We start from the raw sequence: 26,304 nt of genomic DNA on the forward strand, positions 1-26,304 counted from the left end.
TGGATATGGTTATATTTTTATTAAAGACAAATCAAAGAAGAGGAAGATAGGGGCTATGGGGGGGGGAAATAATATCATTTCAGACTTCATTTTTTGACAGCATATTATTTTATTAGTTTCTGTAACCAAACCAATGTAAATAAGACCTTACATATTTTAATACAGCGATTTTACCCCTGTACAAGTAAAACAAACAAAAAACAATTCCCCTATCCACTCCTTCCTCTCCCGTTTGTCATTTGGGAGCCACACTTGAACACTGTATCTGTAGCCTCCCATTTGCATTAGCAACATGAAAGAAATAGACTGGAGAGGACCGAGGCCTGTGGACGTTACAACAGAAAACAAGTCCTTTTTGCATCTGAACTACATTATCAGGTTTTTTTTTTTTCCATTTTTTATTTTTAATCTTTCTACCCTTTTACTCTCTTCTAGAGGCTGACTCAGATTTTGAAATGTTCATTTTGCAGCTACGTATAGTATTAAAATCAAACACTGGAGCAAAACCCAAGCTTGTTTTTCCGTGACCACTTTCTGCTATAACTGGTGGTCAGAAAGGACAAAGTCCCAACCTCTGAAGTTCCTCCATTCACATTCAACAAACTGAAGGGTTGAAGCATACAGGACCAACTCTGAAGTAAACTAGCAACCGTTTATTTTATTAAAAAAAAAAAAAAAAAAAGAATAAAAGAAAAGAAAAAAAGTATGATAAAGGGGCTTCTTATAATGCCTAACCTTTGGCTAAAGATTTCACCTGTAGATGCTCTCATTTCATACGCAGCTCACCAAGGAGGAGGAATTTTCATTGAAGAAGGTATGAAGGAAGGGACAGCAATCAATAAATCCATCAGATTTACCAGCAACAAATCTGTTACTCTAACCATGCATTTCTTTCAAAGGAATTAAAATCACAAATTTCAGCATTTTATATAAGCTGCTCTGTCTTGTTTTTGTTGCATATCTTGGTCATGAGAAACTGCTTCAATATAGTGAGAGGGAGAAGAAGGAGAGAGAGAAGGTGAGCAGTGGCCATACACACAGGTTAAAGATGGAGGTGTGCATTTTCATGTTTCAACTGCAAAGTTGGGGGGGAGATAGGTAATGAAACATTTTAAACAAAGATTTTTTTTCTTTACCAACAACAGAAAACGGATAGACAAAACTTTTCAATAAACAAAAGGAAATAACTGCCCTCCTAACGTGATTCAACTAGAGGAAAATCAATTGTAAAAATGGTGCACACAGCAACAAATTTAACTCATTTCTTTTTTTTAAACCTTCATTGTACATTAGAGATGTACAGTCTCTTATGTTCTACCTTTTCATGTCCGTTGGGGGGTTGGGGGGGGAGGGGGAATAAAAAATAAATCAAACTCTCCAGCATGGAGAGAAAGGGAGATCAGTGGGTGGTGAATAAAGGCAGGGCAAAGGTGAGTGATCCACAGATTATAGCATAATTACACGCTATAGTTCACCTAGCAATCCCATTCCCCTTTCTATGACTGAAACTACCTCTTCCCCTCTAACAAGTGTCTCCCGATAAACCACTGCATCCTTCCATGCGTCAGTCCTGTTGGAGGTGACGTGGGGTTACTTGCTATCTTCTGATTTAATAGCCTGGGGCTTAATGGGACCGGTACGGATAGGCTTGGCTGCAGCAAGGGGTGCTGGTTTGTCAGGTTCAGTGCGCTCTGTTGGAGCCCCCTGGTGGTTTGGAACGACACTGTCAATAGGTTTGCTTGCTCCATCCATACGAGAAGACTTAGCAGCTGAAGACTTCATCTGCTGCTGTTGCTCAGAGAAGAACTTATGAGTTGACTGTAGTACCTCTGCTCTTTGTTTAGCCTAGGAGGAAGGAATGCAATGTACATTCATAAACAATTGCTCAAAAAATGGATATTAGTTGTCATTATACAAGTTGAACTTTCTTATAAATGTCCCGATCGCATTACCTTAAGGTCTTGCTCAGCCTTAAGCGCTGCTTGTGTGCCACGGAGTGCAAGAGGTGGCCCAGATGGCCCTCGGAGAGGATGCTGGGGTCTGGGATGTGGCATCAGGCCTCCGCTAAGGTTGGGGGACATAGGAGGGCCCATGGGGGTTCGTTGCACCCCTCCAGGAAAGGAATTTGTGTGAGGGGGGCGAACCAGGGGAGACACCATATTGGGCTGAGACAACATCTGTTTGAGATAGTGAGATAATGAATGCTATGCAATGTAATTCACCATTTATATCAAATGTCTAATTATCCATTAAAGTCATTTAATTCTCTCAGAGACCTACCTGTGGGTTGAACTGTCCAGGAAAATGCTGTGGGATTCGTATACCTTGTGATCCAGATTGAAACTGTTTGGGATACAACATGCTGTTCATCTTACTGGACTGACTGCTGGGACTCGTGGAGCTCGCCCTGTAGAAAAGAGAGTGTGTGCTACAGAGCAAGATTCATGTGAATGTGTGCCTAGGGGAACCATTCACATGATGAAATTGATTTTACTATGATTTTGCAGCTTTGAAGTAAATTTCTAAATCAAATGTGATATCAACTGTAGCAAAAACTTCTTTCTGAATTTGGAAAGACATTGTAGTTCTGAAACAGTTAGCTTTTTAATCAGCCCCAAAAAAACTAAAAGCTATAGCTGCACAAAGTATCTGGGTCAAGAGTTGAATAAAGGTAGTTCATGAACAAACTTCAATAGGAAATGATTTTTTCAGAGCATTAAACTGTATTTGTAGCTCATAGCATAAAAGTAGACATTTCAGGCTTAATATGTTGGAGCCCAATAAACATTAGAAAACGTACATACAATAATATATTTATAAGAGTATGTGGAAGAATTCTGAGAATTGTTGTCTTTAACCACATAATTATCAGTTGAATTTGCTCTTATACACACCTGTACGGACTTGAGGTAGGAGTCGTGCTTCTTGCACTGACTGGGGGAGTTCCCGGTTTCACATCCATGCCGGTACCGAACAGCTTTAAGTCCATATCACACATCTGTCACAAACATATCACAGGTATTAGTCTGATAGAACAAAGTGCTACCTAGCAAATAAACATGCAGTGTAACTTAATGACATTAACCTTCTTTAAAAGTATTTGCAGAAGTCTAATTTTATGGATTGCTAATTAATTTTCCTGACAAAGAATGAGACTAAAAGTGCACACACCTTATTAGAAGGCTGCATCATGTTGTGTGTGTTCTGGCCAATGAGGCCACGGTATGGCTGGCTGCTGGGGGGCTGGCGGTTTAGGTTGGGTGGCTGAGCCTGAGGTGGAGTTGGGGGCAGAGACTGGGGCAGAGCCAGCAGAGGCTGACCCCCACCAGAGCCAAAGCTAGGCAATGACAGCTGAGAACCAGGCATGGGAACAGTCACCTAGTGCGAAGAGGAGACAATAAAGGGTATGCATACACTGAATATAGGAATCTATTCAAATTCACCCCAATATAAAAACTTGTTTGCTACATGCAAATAAGAATATAATGCAGCATGTTAATACCTGTTGTAGTGCAGAACTGGGGCTCTGTGTTGAGCTGTAGTAACTGTTCTGTGTATGCTGCTGCACTTGTCCAGAGTACAGATTTGAATGCTGACTCATTCCCTGGCGCTGTAATATAACCATAATGATATAATCATAAGTTAAAGCAACCGGCCGCAACACACAAAAAAAAGCAGCATTCAGCATTTTAAGTTAATTCCTTTATATATATATATATATATATATATATATATATATATATATATATATATATATATATCTCTATCTATCTCTCTATCTATATCTATCTATCTCTCTATATCTATCTCTCTATATCTATATCTATATATATATCTATCTATCTCTCTCTCTCTCTCTCTATCTCTCTCTATCTATCTCTCTCTCTCTCTCTCTCTCTCTCTCTCTCTCTCTCTCTCTCTCTCTCTCTCTCTCTCTCTCTCTCTCTCTCTCTCTCTCTATCTCTCTATCTATCTCTCTCTCTCTCTCTCTATCTATCTATCTATCTATCTATCTATCTCTATCTATATCTATATCTATATCTATATCACATTATTGGACATATTTAACATCTCAATATATTAATACAGACCTGCAGTATGTGTGTATCTATTAGCTGGGAGCCACCAATTCCAGAGGGCTGGTTGAGCTGTGGTTCGAACAGGATGGGAATGTGCTGCGTGTTAGAGGTTTGCTGGAAGGCCAGATTGGACTGAGGCTTAGCCAGCTCAGGGGGCTGCACTCCAGGGTAGCTGTGCAGCGTTGTCCCTGACAGCATCATGGGAGATGGCTGGGATAGGCTGTTCTGCATGAATGCCTGTTGAGACCTGGAGGAGGGAAAAGACCAAACATTAGGTTTAATTTTTAAATGTCAGATATAAAACTTTATGGTTATTCAATCTTGAAAAAACAGATGAAAAATTAGAAAATATTTAGGTCACCTGTAGGGCTGTATGGAAGAGCTGAAAAGATCTTGCTGCTGAGAGACAGGGGGGCCTGTGCTGAGGCCGAGCTGAGCCTGGTGTTGTGGCTGACCCTGAAGAGGGGCGTAGATTGGGATAGGAATTTGCTGCACTGCAGTAGGCTGCAAGGACACACAAAAAAGCAAAACACTAAGTCAGAACACGACAAAAAATGTATTTTATAATTTGATAAGTAGAAGCAATAGAAAGCACCAATTAGTCTAACAAGCAATGACAAAATAATAAAAGCTTTGAAAAACGGAAGAAAATGCAATCCCACTTTTCTTAAATTTATCAATAACTGAAGACAGAGTTAGAAGATAATCCCAAGATAATCCCATATACAAATACTAAAAAATGTGCAGGATGTACCTGTGAGAGGCCAGGCTGAAAGCCTTGTTGCTGGGCTATGGAAGGAGGAGGCAGGCGAGGATGAGGTGCGCTAAACAGATGGCTGGTGTCCATATAGAAGGCTGGGATTTGTGCAGCAGAACCTGAGCAGAGACACAAATGCGCACACATGATCGGCAAATACGGTACAGGAAAGTCTGAGAAAGTATTTTGTAACTGCATACACTAGAACTTTAAGGCAGAACCACTCTGTTTAAACTGGTAAAACTGTTTACCTGCAGACTGGGAGACAAAGACCTGCGGAGTCTGCTGCTGTGGCAACAGAGAAGGTACGCAGCCAAGCTGGGAGAAGTTGCTATTGGACATTGCTGAACTCTGCAGCTGCTGTGGTTTCACCTTACAGATGTTAGGAGGATCTGATGCAGACGTGGTCTTGGTGCTCAAAGATGATGTGGTGTAAGTAGATGAACCTGTACAAGACTTACTGTTAATATCACATGAATCTAGTTAAGGATTACTTGCTGAGCCATGAATTAGTATGAACGACTTAAACCAGAATCCAGATTTTAATTACTGTGTTTGTGATCAAGGGACACTTTCAGAGCATACCTGACAACGAGGTGCTAGGTGTCACTGAAGCAACAGGTATCTGAGGCATAGAGGCACTGGAGAAGGAGCTAAAAGAGGCATTGCCTGCACCTCCTCCGCTGGTAATGGGGGAAGCAGAGGAGGTGACAGGAGAGCTCTTCTCTCCCAGACTAGGGGAATTCTCCCATGCCTTACGAGCTGACTCCATCTGTTGGGGCAGAAACAAGTTAAGGCCCAAGATGCTTACTTTTTAAAAATAAATAAATAAATAAATAAATAAAAAAAAGGTACTGTACATAATGCAGGCCCCTTAATAGGGTCTCAAAAATAGGAATTTGATATCACAGTGAAAAGTGCAGTGAACGAAAACATTCCTCAAATACTGATAATCAACAATTTCCCTAATATACAGGTGCATCTCAATACATTAGAATGTCATGGGAAAGTTTTAACATTTAACAAAAACCCACCAATTAGAATACTTCATAAGACCAATAAAAAAACATTTTTAGTGAATTATTGGCCTTCTGGAAAGTATGTTCATTTACTGTGCATGCACTCAATACTTGGTATGGGTTCCTTTTGCTTTAATTACTGCCTCAGTTCAGCGTGGCATGGAGGGGATTAGTCCGTGGCAGTGCTGAGGTGGTATGGAAGCACGGGTATCTTTGACAATGGCCTTCTTTCTCATCTGCATTTTCTGGTCTCTTGTTTTTTTATTTTAATCTTGTCGTTAACCCATAAACTCTATATTGGATTCAGGTCTGGTGAGTTTGCTGGCCAGTAAAGCACACCAACACCATGGTCATTTAACCAACTTTTGGACCAACCACAGTGAACCAACACCAGATGACGACATTGCACCCCAAATCATCACAGACTGGAAACTTAACACTGGACTTCAAGCAACTTGGGCTATGAGCTTCTCCATCCTTCCTCCAGACTCTAGGACCCTAGATTCCAAATGAAATACAAAACTTGCTCTCTTCTGAAAAGAGGACTTTGGACCACTGGGCAACAGTCCAGTTCTTCTTCTCCTTAGTCCAGCTAAGAGAGCACTGATGTTGTCTGTGGTTCAGGAGTGGCTTAACAAGGGGAATACAACAACCGTAGCCAAATTCCTTGACAGGTCTGTGTGTGGTGGCTCTTGATGCCTTGACCCCAGGCTCAGTCCATTCCTTATGAAGTTCACCCAAATTCTTGAATCGGTTTTGCTTGAGAAGCCTCTCAAGGCTGCGGTTCTCTCAGTTGGTTGTGCATCTTTTCTTCCACAACTTTAACATGCTTGGTAACAACACTGAACAGCCAGCATCTTTGGCAATGAAAGTTTGTGGCTTACTCTCCTTTGTGAAGGGTGTCAATGATTGTATTCTGGACAACTGTCAGATCAGCAGTCTTCCCCCATGATCGTGTAGCCTACTGAACTAACCTGAGAGACCATTTTGATGGCTCAGGAAACCTTTGCAGGTGTTTTGAGTTGATGAGCTGATTGACACGTCACCTTATTCTAATTTTTTGAGATGGGTGGGTTTTTGTTAAATGTGAGCCAAAATCATCACAATTAAAAGAACCAAAGACTAAACTACTTATTAAAGATTAAACTACTTCATTCTGTGTGTGCTGAATTTATAAAATACACGAGTTTCACTATTTGAGTTGAATTACTGAAATAATTTGAAATGCAAATTTTAAAATGAAATTTGAGTAGGAGTATGTTCATTTACTGTGTATGCACAGAACATCACCTTCAGTGTGAGGTCCACTGTAGCAGGAGAAACTGTGCTCAGGCTAGAGCTCTGCTGTAGGGTTTCTCTACGGGGCAGAGGAAGTGAGGGAGGCAGTGCCACCTGAATATACAAACAGAAGAAAGTATTTGAGAAAAAAAAAAATCTATGGAAAATGTTAGAATAAGAACAATTAAAAAAATAAATAAATAAAAGATTAAATGGAGGTGGGGTGCAGTGAGAACAAGCACAAAATACTGTGTGTATTAGGTATACAAACTGTAACGAAGGCTTACGTTAGCAACTAGACTCTCCTCTATCTTGCTTCCTCCAGTAGGCACAGTGTCAGCCAGTGAGGAGGATGGGGTAGTGTAGTCAGTCACAGATTCCTACAATATAGCCAACTTTCATCATGCATAACTACACTTATTTCCAAACAGGATTTAAATGCCTAGTACAATGATCCACATAATGATTATTAAAAATTAAAAAATAATGAACGTTGTGTTGTTTCTTTGATGTTTCTGTTAGCCACATACCTTGGAATTGCTAGAATATTCAGCTGAGGGTACTGTGATCATGCCTTCAATATCTCCTCCTAGGTCAGGAACTTTGTCTTGAGCAGGAGAGCTGGAGTCTCTGTCTCTGCTACCACCAGGACCACCCTTTTCCAATCCGTCTGCTTCTGACTGGCGGCCATCTTTGGCCTTGCGGTTCTTTAGTGAGCGCTCCTTACCGATTGGGCCAGGCTTGTACTCCTTCTGCTCAGGTGCAGCAATGTCAGACAGCTGAAAAATTAGTTTAACTTTTACATTTCTGAAGGGATGCATGGGGTGTTGGATCGTTCCATCAGATATTTGTTTTTAATCATGATGGAGGAGAAAATCAAAGTCAACATTAAAGCAGGGTATGGTGTCAGTCCTATGACTGCAAAAATCACCTTTTGTGGTTTGATGGGTCCAGCACGAGGTTGTTTCTGTCTCTGTTCTTTGGGTTCAGGTAGTTTATTGTCTGACGTTTTTTCCAGTGTAGCTGGTACTCCATCGCTGTCAGTACTACCTGCTGAAGAGGGCGCACCAAACTGGATACGTTCCATGCCAAGTTCAACACCACTGTCTGTTGCTGCTTTCACACCCTAAAGATAAAAACAAACACAAACATCACTTACCCACAACAGCGAATTAACAGTTTTGTGTGTCTCAAACAGGCAAAGCAACATAACCTGAAGTACTGTAAATTATGTAATGCAGAATCACACCACACTTACTTCAGAGGTCACGGTCCCAGCAAAAGAGGTAAGAGGTTTATTCCAGGCACTGACTGATGGTGGCTGAGGGGGGCTGATGGGCCCAACTGAAATTGATGCAAACAATTAGCATCATGTTTTAAAATGGCACTAAGGTACAAAAAGGCTTTAGGATCGCCTGTAACGATTAAGAATCTTAAGCAAATAAAACCAACATAAATCATAAAATACAAAGTTAGGCAATCACAATGTGTGAGGTCTTACGTTTCTTGACATCAGTGAGTACAGTGGAACCAGCCACTTTATTCTCCCACAGCTCAGTCCCTAGAGTGCTATGTGCCTGGGTTTTAGTGGAGAAGTCCACAGATGCAGGGGGCAAAGGGGCAACAGCACCCTCCAGAGGCTGGGAGGGGGTGGTAGTCTGGGTCTGGGCAGAAAGGCTGTGCTGGGAGACAGAGATTGATGGTTGTGGCTGAGACTGATGAGGTGGCTGAGAAGAGGATTGATTCTGCTGGGCTGAGGATGCAGCCTGCTGCTGGGATGCTGCTGTTGCCTGCTGCTGTTGCTGTTTTCTGGCAAACCGCGGAGGCAGCTTGGACCCACCTCCACCCCTGCCCTTTTCTCCTGAGCTCTTTTTACCCCAGTTCTATAGAAAAACCACAGAAAATGTTTCTTTTTTAACACGTAAGGTATACAAAAAATACTGTCTATACAAAACTGGCCTTACTTTTAAAACGATCCCCATAAAACCTTTACAAATAACATGCAGTGTATGAACAATAGTAATTTAGCAGGTTCGTCCTTAATTTGAATGCTTAAATTAAAGTGGAATCACAAATTTCACAATCGCAGACCTGTACGGTCTGCTCTTCCTTCTTTCTCCGCTCCTCATCCTGTAGACGTTTCTGCTGCTTCCGAGAGACAACCTCTGTGAAACCATCATCATTAGTGTTGGACTGCGGATCCTCCAAAGTCGTCACCTCAGGATGATCGTCAATGATTACCACACCTAAAGTCACAAAACACCACATCAAGGTGAAACATCAAGGATTGATGCTAGTAGAGTTAATCCCTATTCGTACGGGATTAGTTTTGCGTGGGGACGTGGAGTAATGCAATTTCACCTCAGGACGTCTGTAATATAAATTGGCCAATTCGCACGGGACAAAACATCTCAGTAAAACTAGCAGAAGTGGGAGGAGTAACTCGCTTTACGCACCACAGTAACCTCCTTGTTGTCATGTGCGCATGACGTTGCTTCCTGTTATCACGTGCGCAAACAGACAACATGGCGCCAACTAGAAAAACGCGAAACTGGAGCAGGGAGGAAATGTTTAATCTCGGTTTGGGGAGAACGTCGGTTTCAGAGGCAGTTTGAGACCATGGTGCATAATCACACTATTTGGGAAGAGATTTATCGAGAAGTTGTAAGTAAATGTCCCAAAGTTGAGGAAGATTTTGGAGAGTGGGGAAAACTGAAGGATAGAATCGAATACCTGAAAAAAAGGTATAGTGTGCGCATTAAGCACAACAGACGGACTGGCACTGATCCAAAGAAGTTCCCTTATTTTGAATGCATTGATGCAGTATTGGGTAAGAATAATTTGTTATCAGTTAATTTCTCTGGTAGCCATTAGCTTCCTACAACATTATCTGAGTAAACGTTTCTCTCCTTTAGGTTGCCGACCAATAACAGACCCAGGCGTGGATCATATGGATAATCGAAGTTCAGAGGATGAGCGCCACTCTGAACTCGTAGGTAGGCGTACTATTTAGTTATTTATGTTGCCTAATTTCTATCGACCGGTATATGCTGTTGGTATTGATGATTTCAATAATTGGCCAAGTTACCCAACAGCAAAACAATGGTGTGTGTGTGTGAGATACATGTACATACATACATATATATTTTATTTATTTATTCATATTTATACACGTTATATAAAACAGTTAAATCCAGTTTAACGATTATGATGGTAATAGACACTTACCTAGAGCTAAAATAAGTTTTGTGCCTCTAATGAGTGCTTTTGAGCTTCTTTTTGCTTTAAATAGTATGCGGAAAACACTGGCGGTTTGCCACAGAGTTGGCCCACCACCAAAAACGCAACCGAATGCTTCTTCAAGCACCTCCATGCTTGCAAAACACGGCAAAAACTACTTTTAAACAGGAAATGACGGAATTTTACCGTACATGTTTACAGCGGGTCTATTCGGAAGGGATTAGTATTACCTGAGGTAATTTTTCCGGACCTTTTTACAGAAGTCGCCGTAATCTTTACTGACATTGTCCGTAATGATTACCGAGATGGCACAATCGGACGGGACTAAAATCACCGAGAAGCTCTGGTAATAATTACTTTACCCCAACATCCCCACGTAAAACTAATCCCGTCCGAATAGGGCTATAGAGATGTTATCAACAGAATTTTGTTGACTCACTGGCATAGTTGTTAAGGTCAAACTGGGAGAGTGCATTTTCCTTCTCCTTAGGCTTCTTAATGGGTTGCTTGGACTCCTCTTTACGCCGACCAGGTGCTTGCTCTTTATTGGACTTCTGACCTGCTCCAGTCTGGGCAGCATCTGCACTCTGTGCTCCAGCACTACAGAGAGAAATAAGCGTAAACATAAGCATAAAAACATACTTGGAGGGAAAATCAAAGAAAACTGACAAAGTGTAATATAGATAAGCATAAAGAAACTGTGTGTGAAGTAACTTTAGTAAGTGCTTCTTATAAAATGCCTATTTTTTCAGCAACAGACCGATACACCTTTACATTAATTCACAAACCTGGCTATTTCAGACTAGCTCGAACAAAGAGGAAAAACAGAGTGTGACAGTCAGTGTGACAGTGTGAGAGCACAGTCTAAAAATATCAAAAGCAATACTTGGCATAAAACCGACAAAATAGCTAATTGCTAGTCTGTTCTTATCAAAGCTGGTAGTCAAATGAAGGTTTGTTAAGAAAGGCAGATCCCTACAACTGCTAATATAGTGGTACAAATGTTTTTTCCTCCATCATAGAACATTGTGGTAATGTGAAATTTCAGGACCTTTCAAATTCATGCACAAATTCATTTCCCACTTGTGTGTGATACATACCCTGGCAAGCAGTGTATGCATCAGAAACACATTTGTATAGCATCATTTTTAACCGTCTATGCTTATTATTAAAAGCACATTTCTGGCCAAATATACAAATCTAAATCCTCTGAAACCAGAAAAAGAAAAAACTATCTATCTATCTACAGCCAGCTAGTGCTGGCTAATAAACTAATCTAATATTGTGATTTGTTTCTTAGATCAGGTTTGTGTGTTTAAAAAAAAAAAAAAAAAAAAAAAAAAAAAAAAAAAAATCGTACTATTGTAAAATAGTAAAAAAAATCAAATAAATCTGTTGATAAATTACCCTTAATAAACCCTTCCTAGATACATTAGTGGATTATGCTCACCTACATGTATGGTAGGTCCTGCTGCAGACCAGTTTCAACTTAAAACTCTACTCACAAAACATCATTACATAAACACATACATATACAAATAGATTGACTAACAGTTTAGCCAGCAAGTCACTCACCCCCTGCGTCCAGATTTGGCTCCCGAGCCTCCTCTGCGCTCACCCTTGCCCCCTGTGTACCCTCTGCCAGGCTTAGCACCAGCGTTTCCCCTGCGGTTTTGCCTGTCTCCTGGCCTTTGACTGGAGAAGCTCCTCTTGACTGTGGGAATTGCCTCACGTTTTGGAGTTAGTCCCACCTCAGCAGGAGACTTGCTCTGGCCGCCTGTAGATTGGGGAGGAGCAGATGAAGAGGATGTTGCAACAGCAACAACTGCATCAAGCACACCCTTTCTCTCTTCTCGTTCCCTTCTCTCATTAAAATCACTACTTTCTGAAGCAGTCTCCCACTCCTCATTGGCCTGATCTGACGAGTTCTGATTAGACAAGTCCGGTGATTTGCTGCCAGCAGCAACCACTGTAGTGGTTCCTGTCTCAGGAAGTACTGCTTCTGTTACAGGAACCTCAGCAGGAGTGGATGCCGTGTTAATGGAAGCTGTGGTCATAATAGCAGGACTTTCAGAAAGGGTGGCAGGCATTCCTGGAGCTTTGGACACTGCAGCAGACAAAGATTCAGAGACTGAGGCAGGTGAATGTGTTGTAACAGTTGCACCTTCACCAGCTATGATAGCTGCTTCCCGTTCTTTAAGTCTTCTAAAGCGTGGTGGCTTGTCCTGTCTGGGGGGTCTAGCTGGTCTCGGTCTGCGAGGCCTCTCTCTAGTATTTTGGCCAGTTTCTCTAAATTTCTTGCCATCATGTTTAGGCAAGCGGTGTTCAGAAGCCGTGCCATCCATGCGAGATGCCTCAGCTTCTTCTGGCCTAAATGTCTCCATGGGTTTGGAGGGCCAAGGCAGGCTCTCCCTCATCCCAGTTCGACGCATGGGGGCAGACCTGTTGGCAGGCCGCTCTCTTGCTCCACCTCTTCGGTTGTATAGTCCTCCTTTACCACGTCTCATCGGTTCTCCCTTAGGAAGAAAACCTGGTTTAGTCCGACCCTCATCTTCCCGATGGCCAGATTTATCTAGATGTCCAGGTAGATGTCCAGGTCCGAACCCAGAGGCAGCTTTCATGGAGGGACGAGATTCAGGTAGTTCACGATGTAGAGGTCTACTAGGCTTAGCAGTGGGCTCACGGTCAGAAGGTCCTGTGTCACTGGCAGACTCTCGTCCCTCACTCTCAGAGTCCGTGTCTGACCCACGCCTACGCCGGCGTTTGGGCAACACTTCAAAGTCTGAACTTTCACTGCGAGTCTCGCTTTCCTCGCGGCAACGAAAACCTGTCGTCCCAGAGACACTCAGCAGATCGGGACGGGAACGTGGCTCTCGGCATGGGTACTCCACCCGCTCCACACGACTGCGCCCACGGCTACCACGTCCTCTTCCACTGTAACTGCCTCGATAACTACGCCCACGTGAATAGTACTCACCCCGGCCCCGCCCTTTGAAGTTTGCATCAGCAGGCCAGTCATGATCCCTCTCCACCTCCCTGTCTCTCTCCCGTTCTCTTTCTCTCTCCCGCTCTTCTCTGCGGTTGGACCTTGACAGATTGGATTCTTTTCGGGATGGTAGTTTGGGTTCAAGGCGTTTATCACTGGGTGGGGATTTGCTTGGCTTTTCCTCCTGGGTGCTGGCAGTTGTGGTAGCTGTGTGCATCTGAGGCTCTTTTGCTTTGACACCAGGAACTGCTCCTTCCTCTTGTCTAGTCTTGATCTCTTTGGGCCCCTCACTGGAAAACTTCTGGCCATCTGACATGGTGGCTGCAGTGGATAAGGGGTTTTTGTAGGATGCGCCTTCTTTTTTAGATCTCTCCCCTCGCTCATGACGTTCTTCCTTCTCTCGCCGCTGTTCCCGCTCCTCCTTCATATCTCGCAGGATTGGCTTCTTTATTGGCCCTGACCTCCTAATTGGCCTCTCCCCTCCAGTTCCTTCTCTTCGCCCTGCACGAGCCCCCCAGCGCAGGTCACCCTTCTGCTTACCAGGTGCTTGTAAAGGCAGCTTGTCTACTTTGTGCATACTATCAGAAGCAGCAGGTGGAGTGGCACGGTTGTTAATCACAGAACCTTGACCAAAGGGCTCCTTTCTGGAACTATCCTCTAATCGCTCTGTGGCTTCAGGGAGATCCACAGTCTTCTGAACTATAGACAGGGCTTCAAACCTGGGCTCTTCCAATTTGAGAGAGTGACTTGAGCCTTGAGAAATGGTCCTCTTCAGCACCGCTTGCCCAATGGTCTCGACCTCCTCTCCCCCTGAGAGTGTCGCTACCTCAGATTCAATGGAAGAGATAACTGGGGGCCTGTCTGCATGTAGGAGAGCAGGTACCTCTTCTGAAACATGGCTAAAGGTGGAGAGAGGCTCAGATGAGTCTCGGAAAAAGTCACTCTTTCCCCTTGGTTCCAACGTGCCGTGTTCCTGAGGATACACAGTTGATAGTCCTCTTTCTAGGTCCAGCCCAGCATCCAATCTTACCATATATATATTAAAAAAAAAAAAGAAAAAAAGTACACATGAGACATTTACACACATACCAGATTAACTAAAATATTAAAACCAATATTCTTTTCTTCTAAACCCACCTTGGCTCTTTGCAGTTCTCCTGGACTTTAGGGGGTGTTGCAGAGGTTAAGGGCTCTGACTGAGGGTAGGGGTCAGAACCCCACACCATTCGAGGTTCACTGGTCATCCCATGCTCTCTTATTGGTCGGTGATCAAAAGAATCTGAACCAGAACTACTATTGTCAGTGGGTTCCCTGCGGACCAACTGTTTTGGAGGCATTCTCCCTGTTGAATAAGTTGAGATTGTTTCTTTAAAGGCTGTATGATATACATGAAAACAGGTCTACAATGTACATGTGTATGCAAAAGTGTTTAATCCAAATACCGCTCACTCATTAAATGGCAAACAAGAATGTTCACAGAGAGTAGTAGATGGTAGTCAAGATTATACATGTAACATGTCCCGTAACATGTCTTATTGGAACAAAAAGCTAATATTTTGGGAAACCAATAAATATAGTTTTATAAATAAAAAGTTTTTTTTCCTTTGTAGTAAATGCAAAGGGTAAAAATCTACCTGGATGCATGGGAGGCATATCCATAGGTGGACGTCCAGACATCATACGTGGGTCCATATATGACTGCATCATCAGCCAGCGTGGGTCAAAACCCATGGAAGCCAGGTGTTGGTGATGTGGACCCAATGGCTGATAGAGAGAGCGATGCTGGGGGGGCACTGATCCCCCTGAAGGTGACCCTGAGCCTCCAGCAGTCTGCTGTTGCTGCTGCTGCCATTGCTGTTGCTTCAACTGCTCCTGAAGTAAGAAGAAAAATGTGTATCAAGAAACAGCCAATAATTTCTTTTGTTGATTTTATAGAATTTCAACACCAAGAGGCTTTTTATACAAAGATTGTAAATTGACGCCTAAAGGCTTTCGTTTCAAGCATGCTAATGTGAAAGAATTTGTGAATGACTTTGCATGAGGCAAATACCTGCTGTCTTAGGAAACGGGGTGGCAGAGATTTTTGGAACTGTTTGGAATAACCAGAGGGGACTGAAGGGCGAATTGTGGCCCCTGCCTCACCCTCATTCTCCAGCTGTGGATGGGGCAGATCCTCACTGACAGAGTGATCAAGACGAGGCATCTGAGGCTCCTCTACTGCAGAAAGAATACAAAAAATAAGTTAGAACACTATAGCAAAGATTTATCTATCATTTAATCCTTTGGGTGGGGAATGATTTTTAAATCACAGTGTTAAATATCTACTGTCTGAAGTTTTCAAAACTGCAATTTTCTAAAGTTTTATGTTATGTCTTGTTTCCAAGGTACCAGAGTCTGTATTGCAATATAGGCCACAGACACTAATCTAGCACTTTGGGATAAAAACAAATCTCCAAACCATCCTTACCTCTACACTCATCCGGACTAAAGTAGTCTCTAATTGGTTGTCTTTCCACCTGTACCTCCTCAACCTCTGCAACATCCACCTCATTTTCCTGCGATTCGATAACAGTTCTGTGGGCAAGAGGGCTGGGTTGCCTGGCGACAAACTGTGGCTCCTCCTCCACACTTGGCTCCGGCCCATCATCGGAAGGTATGGGCACAGATGGGAGGGGTTGCGGTGCAGGAGCAGCATGAGTGGGAGAGGTTTCAGCAGGCAAGTTAGGAACTATTTCAGCCTCTGTTTCATTGCTCTGGACAGGCGTAATAGATTTTGCAGTCTCTGGAATAGCAACAGGCCGTAATTTTTCATTGAGCCGTTTGAGTTTCTCAGCACAGGCGGCTAGCCTCTGCTCCTCCATACGCCTTTCCTCTTCTTCACGCCGCCTCCGAGCGCGCTCCACAGCCTCAGAAAGTTCAGACTGCTTCTTACGTTTCTGTCGCCAGGCCTCGGAGTCATCCTCACCAGCAGCATAGGCTGTCGAAGGTTTTGATACACGAGCTGTACCAGTTCCTGCAGATCGTCCAGTCTGCGAGAATAAAAAGCCTACAATCAGCCAGGAAGCTGCAATCTACTATTTTCTAATCAAGGGTGTCTTGGTGTAATGCAACTGAATTATTGTATATGCAAAATATAGACCACAAAGGAATAATGCTGAAAATGAACTGTAAATAGGAGCTGTATGCGTTACCTGGTAGTCTTGGGGTGGTCCCGTTTTGTTGTACTGAGTTACACTGCCTGGTGAGGGAGCTCTTGGCTCACCACTGTCTGCCCATGAGTTCTTTCTCTCACTTCTTTCCTCTCCTCCTTCTTTCCAACACTCTTGGGCTTCAGTATTGCGTGACCGTATGCGATCCACCTTATTTACCCACTCCCTGTATGAAACAAAAGAAAAACATAGGTAAGAATTTAAATCGCAAAACAGAACTTTATCATTTGTCCCCACAGGTATCATAAGAGAGACATCTACGAATGCACATAAAATACATTGCCAGTCTGTTACTGTATCTGTTTTGTGCACAAAATCATTTGATGCATTTCGATTTAAAACTTGGCCATGGTCTATACCAGATATATTTTTACGTGAACTCTGAAAAACACAAAGGCAGCGCTCTTTTTGATTCACAAATTAAACACCAAATTACTCAACTCCTAAACCAGATGTCCTGTGGAACTTTCTGGCAAGGTGTTGAAGGTTGCTTGGCATGCAGAATCTTGCCCATTTCATCAAGGGTGCTTCAGGTAGCACAAAATTTACTCCTACTGTGACAGTACAGCACAGACTGGTAAATGAATAGCTTTTGGAATACGATCCGTTTCTTTAACGGCCATTCAGGATGACTCAAACAGTCAATGTTGCGCAAATATTTTCTTAGATAATATAAAATATTAGCAGCAAAAATATGCAGCCTTTATAATAACGTGTCAAGAAAAAAAAAATCATGGTGTTTAGTCAAGTTTGGTGCAAGTAGGTCCGAAGCAATACATGCTGGTCAGTTAACTATAGTAAAAAATATTATGTGTTCATTCTAGACAAAGTAAATTAATTTATAATTAAAAGTAAATGCAGTTTATTAAATTAACTCCTTCATGAAAATTAATGGCACTAATTCTATACAAAATTAAAAAAGGTTAGCACTGACCAGTTGTCTCCTTTCTCCTTGGCTGCATGATTATCCTCATCATCACTGAAGTTTAATTTCTCTGTGTAATCAACTTCCATCTGGGCACCTGGGAGGAAAAACAAAAAACAATAAACATACTATTAAAAATCCAAAAACAAATTACCATGTAAATATAATACGAACAGATAATACTTTGACCACTTAATAGGCTAGATTTTAGCTTGAAGAGCATCAGCTTACCAGCCCAACCCTCATCAGCATCTGTGTCTAGATTGTCAAGCTCTTTCAGTTCAGAAGCACTGATAATTGAGGGCCGGTCTGGATCCTGCATCCAGGACTGTGGAGGAGGCTGGGGAGGCCTTCCGCTGGGCCTTGGACCCCTAGAGAAAAAGAAAAGCATAAAGCGACAGATAATGCATAAGGTGGAGTGCGGGAGAAGAGTTAGCATAAAGACAAATAGAAAGCAAGCTTTAGAGTAATTTTAAACACAGTCTTATCTTCCAATAAGCAAATTAGCAAAGCATGTTATTCATCTCGCATGGGAAAATGCTACTCTCGACAGAAAAACAGTGAAGAATGTATTCTATTAAAGAGATATAGTCTGCTGCTTGGACATTAGATCATATCTATTCTATTTATAGGCCTGGATGGATTACTCACTTTGTTCCATCTTGCTGACCAGGGTATCTGAAGTTTCCTTGTACGGGTGCATAAGACATGCGAGGGTATGCATGGAACATCTACATAGGACAAAGAATTATGAAATTCATACTGAATGCCAAAAAGAGACTGACCGCAACGCATGTCACTGCACATAAATTAGTAAAAGTCCAGATATTCTGTGCAGTTCATCATACAGCCCAATATTAATCTATAATAAGGAAAGAACTTTGCTATAAACATTAACTTAAATGGTTAGTATCATGTAGTCAATAAGCATAAAGTATGCGCATAATTTTTTTTTAAACGCATATTAAAACACAGGGTTCTAGAGATTTAGAGTTAGTTAAATTCAAGAAACAACCTGGATTCAACAAACAAAATCTTAATGAAAGTTTCTTTAATTGTAGAAAAAAATAAATAAATAAATAGTAAAAAGCCAAACAGCAAACAAACCAAAAGTGTCCATTTCATACCGATTCAGATGGAGGAACCAGATCAAGTGTGAAAGCACCACAAGACACTTTCAGTTTACAAATAAAGCACAAATCTGTCATGCAGGTCTTCTTTTAAATGCAATGGCTGAATTCAGTAACATGCTAATTTTTACATATTAATATAAACCATGTCACTTGATCAGACGAACAGGTCAAAAGAAGCAAATTTAAAAAAAAAAAAAAACCTTGCTATACATGATTCTTGTTAATGCCTGTGCCAAAGATGTATTCATGCTCAAAACAATTGATGGTGCTTCCTTAACTTACATAAGGTGGCATCATGCCTCTAAACTGAGCATGGAACTGAGAGGGTTCTCCTCCGGGTGGCTGCTGTCCACCATTGAGTTTGTGCTGTGGGGCTGAAGGAGGAACTTTGTCTCTGGAGTCTCTCTTCTCCCTGCCTTCCCCAGTGGAGGGTTTCCCTGCTACACCAGCATCCCCTGTTGGGGAAGGAGTGCTGCGGCCCTGCCCTGCTTCGTCAGGAGCCTTGCTGTCCATCTCAGAAGGACTAGAAGCAACATTCAGGTTTCTACCCCCACCTTCTCTCCAGCTGCCAACATCTACAAAAGAGAGAGGAAATTGGAGGAAGAGAGAAAGGGATAAAGGAAAAAGAAATGAGGCATTTTATGTTTTACTTAAAATTATTAAACATGTACTAAAACCAGATCAGATATAAATCAGATAAGACCGTTTTTTCTTACTTTGAGGTCGGAGGCTGGGGCCTGGTCCATAAGGCTCTTCCTCCTGCTCACCCGATTTCTCTGCCTCACCTGCTGATTGCAGACATGGAAACTCCTGATGGAATTGGCTGCTTACCCTCGGAGCTCCTAATTAAAAAGAGAACATGTCCATTAAAATCACACTGTCAAATCTGTGCTCAGGAAGAGAATATAGTTACGTTTTTTAACAAGACCTCTACAACATTTACAAGAGGTACAGAGATGACTGAATTTAACAAGTTTTAGTGCAGTGAATAAGAAAAATTTTAGTAATCATTCTGCCGAAGTATTTTTCTGTGCCTAACCATCAACTGGACCAGACTGCTTGTTGTTAGCCCAGGAGCGGCTGCCCAGAGGATTGTCAGACACCTGAGAGACAGGAGGCTTTGGCTGAGGGGGAGGAGTCTCCTGCTGCCTGCAAACACAAACCATTAGAGACTATAAATATAACAAAAGACAGGATGGAAGGAAGAAGGCTGACTGAAATAAGAGAGACAAGGTTCTTATGTTACACACACTATAAGGAGAGCATGGCTGATGCAAAACACACCCCCATAGCTAGTCAAATAGATGGGTAGGTGAATTTTTTAGTTGTCTAGGGTAAACCAAATAGAATACTTCAAATCATGAAAAACCCTTCTGACATGAGCAATGTCATAGTGTTATACTGTACATCATGTGTAACTGTCAAGCCTGTGAAGAGTAATAAAAAATAAGCAGGTTTCTGAATATCAAGGTGAGATCTACAGGTATGAGCACGGACCGTTTATATAGCGAAAAGGAAGTCAACTTCAGACTCTTTAAATTATTAAAGATATAGAACATTCTCAGAAAATGAATACTAATCTCTACCATTCCTTGTGATTGGGAAGGTGCACTCAAGTACACTGTTACCATTAGCATCCATGTTTTACACAGTAATTGGAATGTAATGTACATTTAAAGTGACTTGTGGTACATAATTAGATAATAATTAGCTTTCAGAGCAACACTTAAGGTACAATACATGCACCTTTTCAAATAAGATGTCCAAAGTTATACATGATCCCAAAACAAGAGCAATTTATTCTCTTTTGTTATATTTTCGAAAATAAATTTTTTTTTTCGTTAGTCAAAATTATTTTAGTTAAGCACATAGAAATACTGTAATTACTAATAACTGAATTAAATAAATAAAATCGTTTAAGAAAAAAAATTCTTCCAGATGTTTAATCTGAGCAATAAACAACATAAGCACTCGATCTTGATCGTCCCCTTGGAAAATGATCACACCAGCTGTACACAGACTGATCAATGGTTTAACATATTGAATACATACATGTTATTTTTATGTTTTTTTTTCCTTACAGGCGGACTGAATATTTTAATATTCAAAATTTAAATAGTAATTATTCTTCAAATGATCTTTATTTTCAAAAGACTAGGCCAGAATTAAATTAAGAGAAGAGAGATTTGACAAGAGCAGAATAATGATGAGGCTACAATAATCAGATGCTTAAACAGCCGCATGTGTGCGCATATAAACGATGCATTCTGCCAGGACTGGATTCAGCAACACATTTTGGGTTCATCATGACGACAATACTAGATTTTGAATACTAATATCACAAAAGTTTGCAATATGAAAATCACACCAACAAAACAAATTTACTCTACTCAAAAAGGAATAATAAAATATGTATAAATTAATAAAAAATGAACATACCGTTCATCTCCAGCCTGATCCTGTTTCGAGGCCCAGCCGCTGCCATCCTTGGGAACGATGCTGACGTTAGGGTCGTTGCCTTTGTTCTCAGCCTTTAGACTGGGCAGGTTGGCTGGAGGGGGCATACGCCGACTAACCGCAACTTTGCCCAAACTCTGGAGCCCATGTCTGGCAGCGACTAAAAGGGAATAACATGCAAGGTTACTTTTTAGCTTAAGCTACACACAGTTAGAAGGTGTGAAATCAATCCTAAACGGGAAAGCATTTATGATGGACATACACAAGTTCAAATAGAACACTCATACTTTGTTGCCTTCCACACATAAAGCTCATAGGAATGCTTGATGTTCAGTCAAGCGTTCAAAGTCTGATTATTTCAGCTGAAGATGCTCTGTAAGAAATGTGTGAGGGAGGTGAATGAACCAGAATGAAAAAAAAAAGGATGGACTCCTAGCCAGCACTTCACCTTCTACCCCGATATGTAGCACTTACTGTAACAATGAGTGGCTTTTTAAGCAAGTTAATTTGACCTTGACATAAGCATCTTGCAAATGGTGGTCTTGAACTCAACTTGGTCACAGACAACATTAACTATAAAACAAATTATACTGAGCAGAAAAAACATGGAGGCTTTCATTTAAAACGGTTCATTTTAGTGTGTTGCCATACCTGCTGTTTTCTGGGTCTCCAGGGACTTGCCCTTGTAAGTATTGAAGAGGCTAAGGGTTGCATACTTGGTCTTGCCATCCTTTGCCTTTGTGCTCTGCCCTGACTTCTCTGACATGTCGCTGGAAACTCATTGAGTCTGGTCCTCCGGTCTCACCCCTCAGAACCAGGCTCCTGTCCAGACAAGGGGGGAAAAAATATATAAGATGCATTATAAAGATGCAGTGTGGTCAATGTTCCTCTAGCATGGAATAAAGCAAAGTCAAAGGGTTAGAAGTGATGTTTTTTCTAGGTCGGAGGAGTACGAGACAATCCTGAGTGTGTGCACGTAGGAGATTGAATAAACCAAAAATAATTCAAAGCCTAGACAGTTATACTAAAGAATCTCATCAGCGCATTTCTACACTTAAAGCTTTCTCCCTCGCTAGCAGCTAAAGAGATATGCAGCTTTAATCTCTAAAAATCAGTGAAGCATTTCAGGCTGGACAGACAGCATGATCGGACCGTAAATCACATGAGTTTCCGATCAAAATGGATGATGTGTTGACATTTAAACTGTGATTTACATTGCATATTGAAAAGATATATATACACAATAAAATACAATATTCTACATTAGAAACTTCGAATATTTGTGGGTCGTCCCACTTCATAGTTTGCAGCAATAAACAACTAGCAAACAAGCTCATTGTACATACTTGCATTTGCTACCATTTTGTGTCATTCAGTTAGAATTCCAGCCAAATTCCAAGGACTGGGTAGCACACCAGGGCATTTACTGGGCCAGTGGGCTAGATAATGAATTAATGATTAGACCACCACAAAATGGTAGATAATTCATTGTACATTTATAGTAGGTAACAAACACAATGTTATTGTCAATATTTATACAACACACAAAACGATTCAGCAACACCAATCAAAAGTGGGGTTGTTTTTATAGGTATATATATATATATATAACAAAGTTCAAGGGCAAAACATTGCATGTCTACGGCCAGTAATAAAAAGGAACAAGAACGAGGTCCGCAAACATTCGCATGAGTGTGTGACGCTGCACACACACAAAAAAAACAAAACGTTGAAGTGTTCAACAAGAATAAGAAACTACACAGGGTCCTTGGTTGAGAAATGAAAGTGAAAGTTGTCCTGCACACATATGCAGAGTCCAGACATTGACTGCCAAAAAATGCTAAGGGAAAAATTATCCCAAAGCAAACACACATTTACATTTGTCGAAGAAAATGCTACATTTTTCTCCCAGCTGAACCCTATATCTTATTAAACAAAGGTGTTTAACATGAGAGTTAGAGTTCTGCATCCATATACAGTCTTTTACTTCTAGTATGTTTTTCCATTCCAACAACTGCATGAGTAACATTTAAACTAACATTAGCTTAATCCTATACATCTCCAAAGAGTCCTTTTTTTTGATCAGATGATCAAAACATGGAATAAAATTGAGATGCTCCTCAAAAAAATTCTACAAGATGAGTTAGAGTAAGCAGCTCATTTCACATTTCAGAAAACCAGATAGGATCTAAAGGGCTCTGAAAAATACAGTTTCAGTGAAACAATTTTAGTGAGACAATGATATTGCCAAGACCGGGTGGTTTGCAGACACCTGGCCATCACACTTATACTTTGTTATTATTGCTTTAATAATAAGCTCCATTCTTCTGTGAAGGCTTTCCATTAGATGTGTCTGTGGGGATTAGTGATCATTCAGCTACAAGAGTGTTAGTGAGATCAGAAACTGCTGATGAAAGAGTGAGGAGGTCTGGGGTTCAGTCGGTGTTCCAGTTCATCCCAAAGGTGTTCAGAGGGGTTGAGTCAGAGTCAGGGATTTGTGCAGGACACTCTTTCTGCACAGGGACATTGCCATGCTGAAACCGGGTTTGAGCCTTTTACTTCCGGTGAAGGGAAAATAATGCTACAGCATACAGAGACTTTCTCTGCAATTGTATGCTTCCAACTTTGTGGCAACATTTTGGCAAATAACCACATATGCGTGCAAGTCAATTGTCCACAAACAGATTTAAGATGTGCATATAAGGGCTGCACCCATTAAGGTACAAAACATTGAAAGCTTTTTAAATATGTATTTAAAAATTACATCCGTACTGCAGTCATCTCGAGAGGTTTAGGGTGGGCGAGGAGGGGTTTATCCACTCTCCTATTTACTGGCACATCTGCCTCACAAAAACACACGAGCCAATCACAACACCAACATATTCCCACAAGCAATCACCAGTATTGAGCTAGTGCCCCTAAGGGACAAGCCAAAGTCAATAGCTCTAAACTATGACTGACTGGCCAATGTAACAAGGTACTCTGCTTCATAATCACATAGCATATTATTAACACTGTGCCAGAAATCATGCTATGTCTTGTTTGCCACGGTCAGAAATACTTTCACATACTTCCTTGTTAACAGCTTTCCCCCCTTGACTATAATCTGAACAAGTCTTTACATAGAAAAGGAAGTAATGATATGACACAGGTGCCTAGTGACTGCTCACCTCGATGTGTCCCTTATTACAGCAGAACGACATTATTCTTCACACCTGACCTGTTCCTGGAATATCCCTGACTCCAGATGCTAGTGTGTGTGTGTATTAAAGGCCTGGTCCTTACTTGTATAGAAAATTACTGTTTTATGAAACTCGTCCATTCATTTGATTGCATATGATGCAAATGTGTGGCTTCACAAAACACTGCAATTTAACACTCTGTGTGCAAAACCCAAGAGCTCAGTATGCAAAAAAACGTTTTAGTCTTTTTAAAGGGAGGCAGCTTTACAGCATTATGGGTACTTTATGAACAGTTTAAACACGCAGACACATCAGTGTGAAGGTGCACTTTAGCGTCAAACGCCAGTAAATGCACTGCTGTAATATATTTTTTTTTTTTAGCGCTGGTGGTTTGCGCCAAAGGAGAAAACACAGCCATCTGCAGCTCTGTCTGTAGTAAAGGGAGGGTGAAAAGCGGCCCTGTGAACCGAGCCTCGCTTTATATAATCCTCAGCCTGATTCTCGCCACTAAACACCGTGTAAACTCACAACCTAACAAAAGTTATCAGCGCGTCACTCGGTACGTTTTCGCTTTGTGTTAATTTCAGGTCCCTGAGCCGTATCCGAGTCTATCCGGCGCTGCTAGCTCTGTTTAGCGAGCTAACTAGCCACACCACAGCCCGCATGCTCACACACACCGTACGCGCTTCTCATCTCCTAACAAATGTGCGGTTTAAAACAAAATGTCGGGTCTTTAAACTTACCTGTTTCCGCCGGTCCCGTCGCTTACTTTAAGAAGGCCGCTTTGCCCGTCTGAGTGCGCGCGTGTACGTGTGTGTTGGATTACACAAAGCTCGCTATGCTAAGCTAAGCTAAGCTATGCTAAGCTATGCTAAGATACACACTGGTTAGCTAAGAGCTATACCGCTCACAACCGCTTCCAAAAACGAAGCCTTATCGCTTTCTGTCTTTTACTTAACGTGACCGGTAAAATACGAAGGGGGGGGACTCAGAATCAGACGGACCGGTGTCGTGGCTTGATATATTTTCTCCTTCTTTCCCCTGTTGTCTTGTGTGAGACGGGTCTTCTCCAGTCGAGAGAGGCCCCCTCTCGCGCCGCTGCGGCCTGTCGCGCAATCAAAGATGGCAGAGCGCCAATCCACGAGTCGCTGACGTCATTACGTAGCGGCGGGGCGTGATTTTAGAAGGCGCGCGCGGTACTGCACTCGTCCTAAACAGCACAGAAGCACACTTCTACACTAAATAGTACACCACAAATGCACTATTATGATATACAATATATAAAGCTTTTGTTGTCTAACCCTAACCCTAATGATGCAGCCCAAATATACAAGACTTAGACCTGTACCATATGGCCAACACACACACACACACTGTCCCATCTGACCCAACACACACACACTGTCCCATCTGACCAAACACACACACACTGTCCCATCTGACCCAACACACACACACACTGTCCCATCTGACCCAACACACACACACTGTCCCATCTGACCCAACACACACACACTGTCCCACCTGACCCAACACACACACACACACACTGTCCCATCTGACCCAACACACACACACACTGTCCCATCTGACCCAACACACACACACTGTCCCATCTGACCCAACACACACACACTGTCCCATCTGACCCAACACACACACACACACACACACACACACGCTTGTTTATTCACCAAGCTATTGCTAAAAAGTTTGAAGCACACGATCACTGAACATCTTCTGGCTTAACTGGAACATTAGTACCTGAGCGCAATCTCACAGCCATGCTCCGAAATCTGGTTTCTATCCACAAGTCAGAACAGTCTGGTGCTAAACACCATCAAAACTGTGGAGATGATAGCGTCTTTAAGAAGGACCACTCAACACTACTCCCCCTCACAATTTCCAACAGCCCAGTGTTGTCTGTGGAGGCCTTCAAGTTTCTGGGCACTACCATTTCCCAAGACCTGAAATGGGAGTGCAACATAAACTCTATCATCAAAAAGGCCCAGCAGAGGATGTACTTTCTACGTCAATTA

The 26,304-nt window shown here is 41.9% G+C and overlaps 1 protein-coding gene across 2 annotated transcripts; it reads right to left on the reverse strand.

Annotated features, from left to right (window-relative positions):
• Positions 1-89: 89 nt before the first annotated feature.
• On the reverse strand, positions 90-25,395 carry prrc2c (proline-rich coiled-coil 2C). 2 transcript variants are annotated; one of them, XM_060866716.1, is made up of 34 exons: positions 25,009-25,395; positions 21,735-21,905; positions 21,066-21,243; positions 19,666-19,775; positions 19,343-19,468; positions 18,909-19,201; positions 18,145-18,224; positions 17,725-17,864; positions 17,503-17,590; positions 16,551-16,734; positions 15,827-16,388; positions 15,410-15,576; positions 14,994-15,231; positions 14,497-14,701; positions 11,949-14,384; positions 10,813-10,973; positions 9,225-9,379; positions 8,635-9,016; positions 8,392-8,477; positions 8,065-8,259; positions 7,664-7,912; positions 7,421-7,513; positions 7,146-7,247; positions 5,422-5,608; positions 5,088-5,282; positions 4,834-4,955; positions 4,441-4,583; positions 4,092-4,326; positions 3,503-3,610; positions 3,172-3,378; positions 2,895-2,998; positions 2,281-2,407; positions 1,953-2,177; positions 90-1,845 (listed from the first exon to the last, which is right to left on the reverse strand). In XM_060866716.1, exons 2-34 carry the CDS (start codon positions 21,847-21,849, stop codon positions 1,591-1,593), a joined length of 8,253 nt encoding a protein of 2,750 aa, XP_060722699.1. In that variant the 5' UTR covers positions 21,850-21,905; positions 25,009-25,395; the 3' UTR covers positions 90-1,590. The 2 variants fall into 2 exon arrangements, with proteins under 2 accessions (XP_060722699.1, XP_060722698.1); XM_060866715.1 differs by having other exon boundaries at positions 2,281-2,428.
• Between the last annotated feature and the right edge of the window lie 909 nt (positions 25,396-26,304).

Source organism: Tachysurus vachellii, chromosome 3, assembly GCF_030014155.1.
Source record: "Tachysurus vachellii isolate PV-2020 chromosome 3, HZAU_Pvac_v1, whole genome shotgun sequence".
NCBI lineage: Eukaryota > Metazoa > Chordata > Actinopteri > Siluriformes > Bagridae > Tachysurus > Tachysurus vachellii.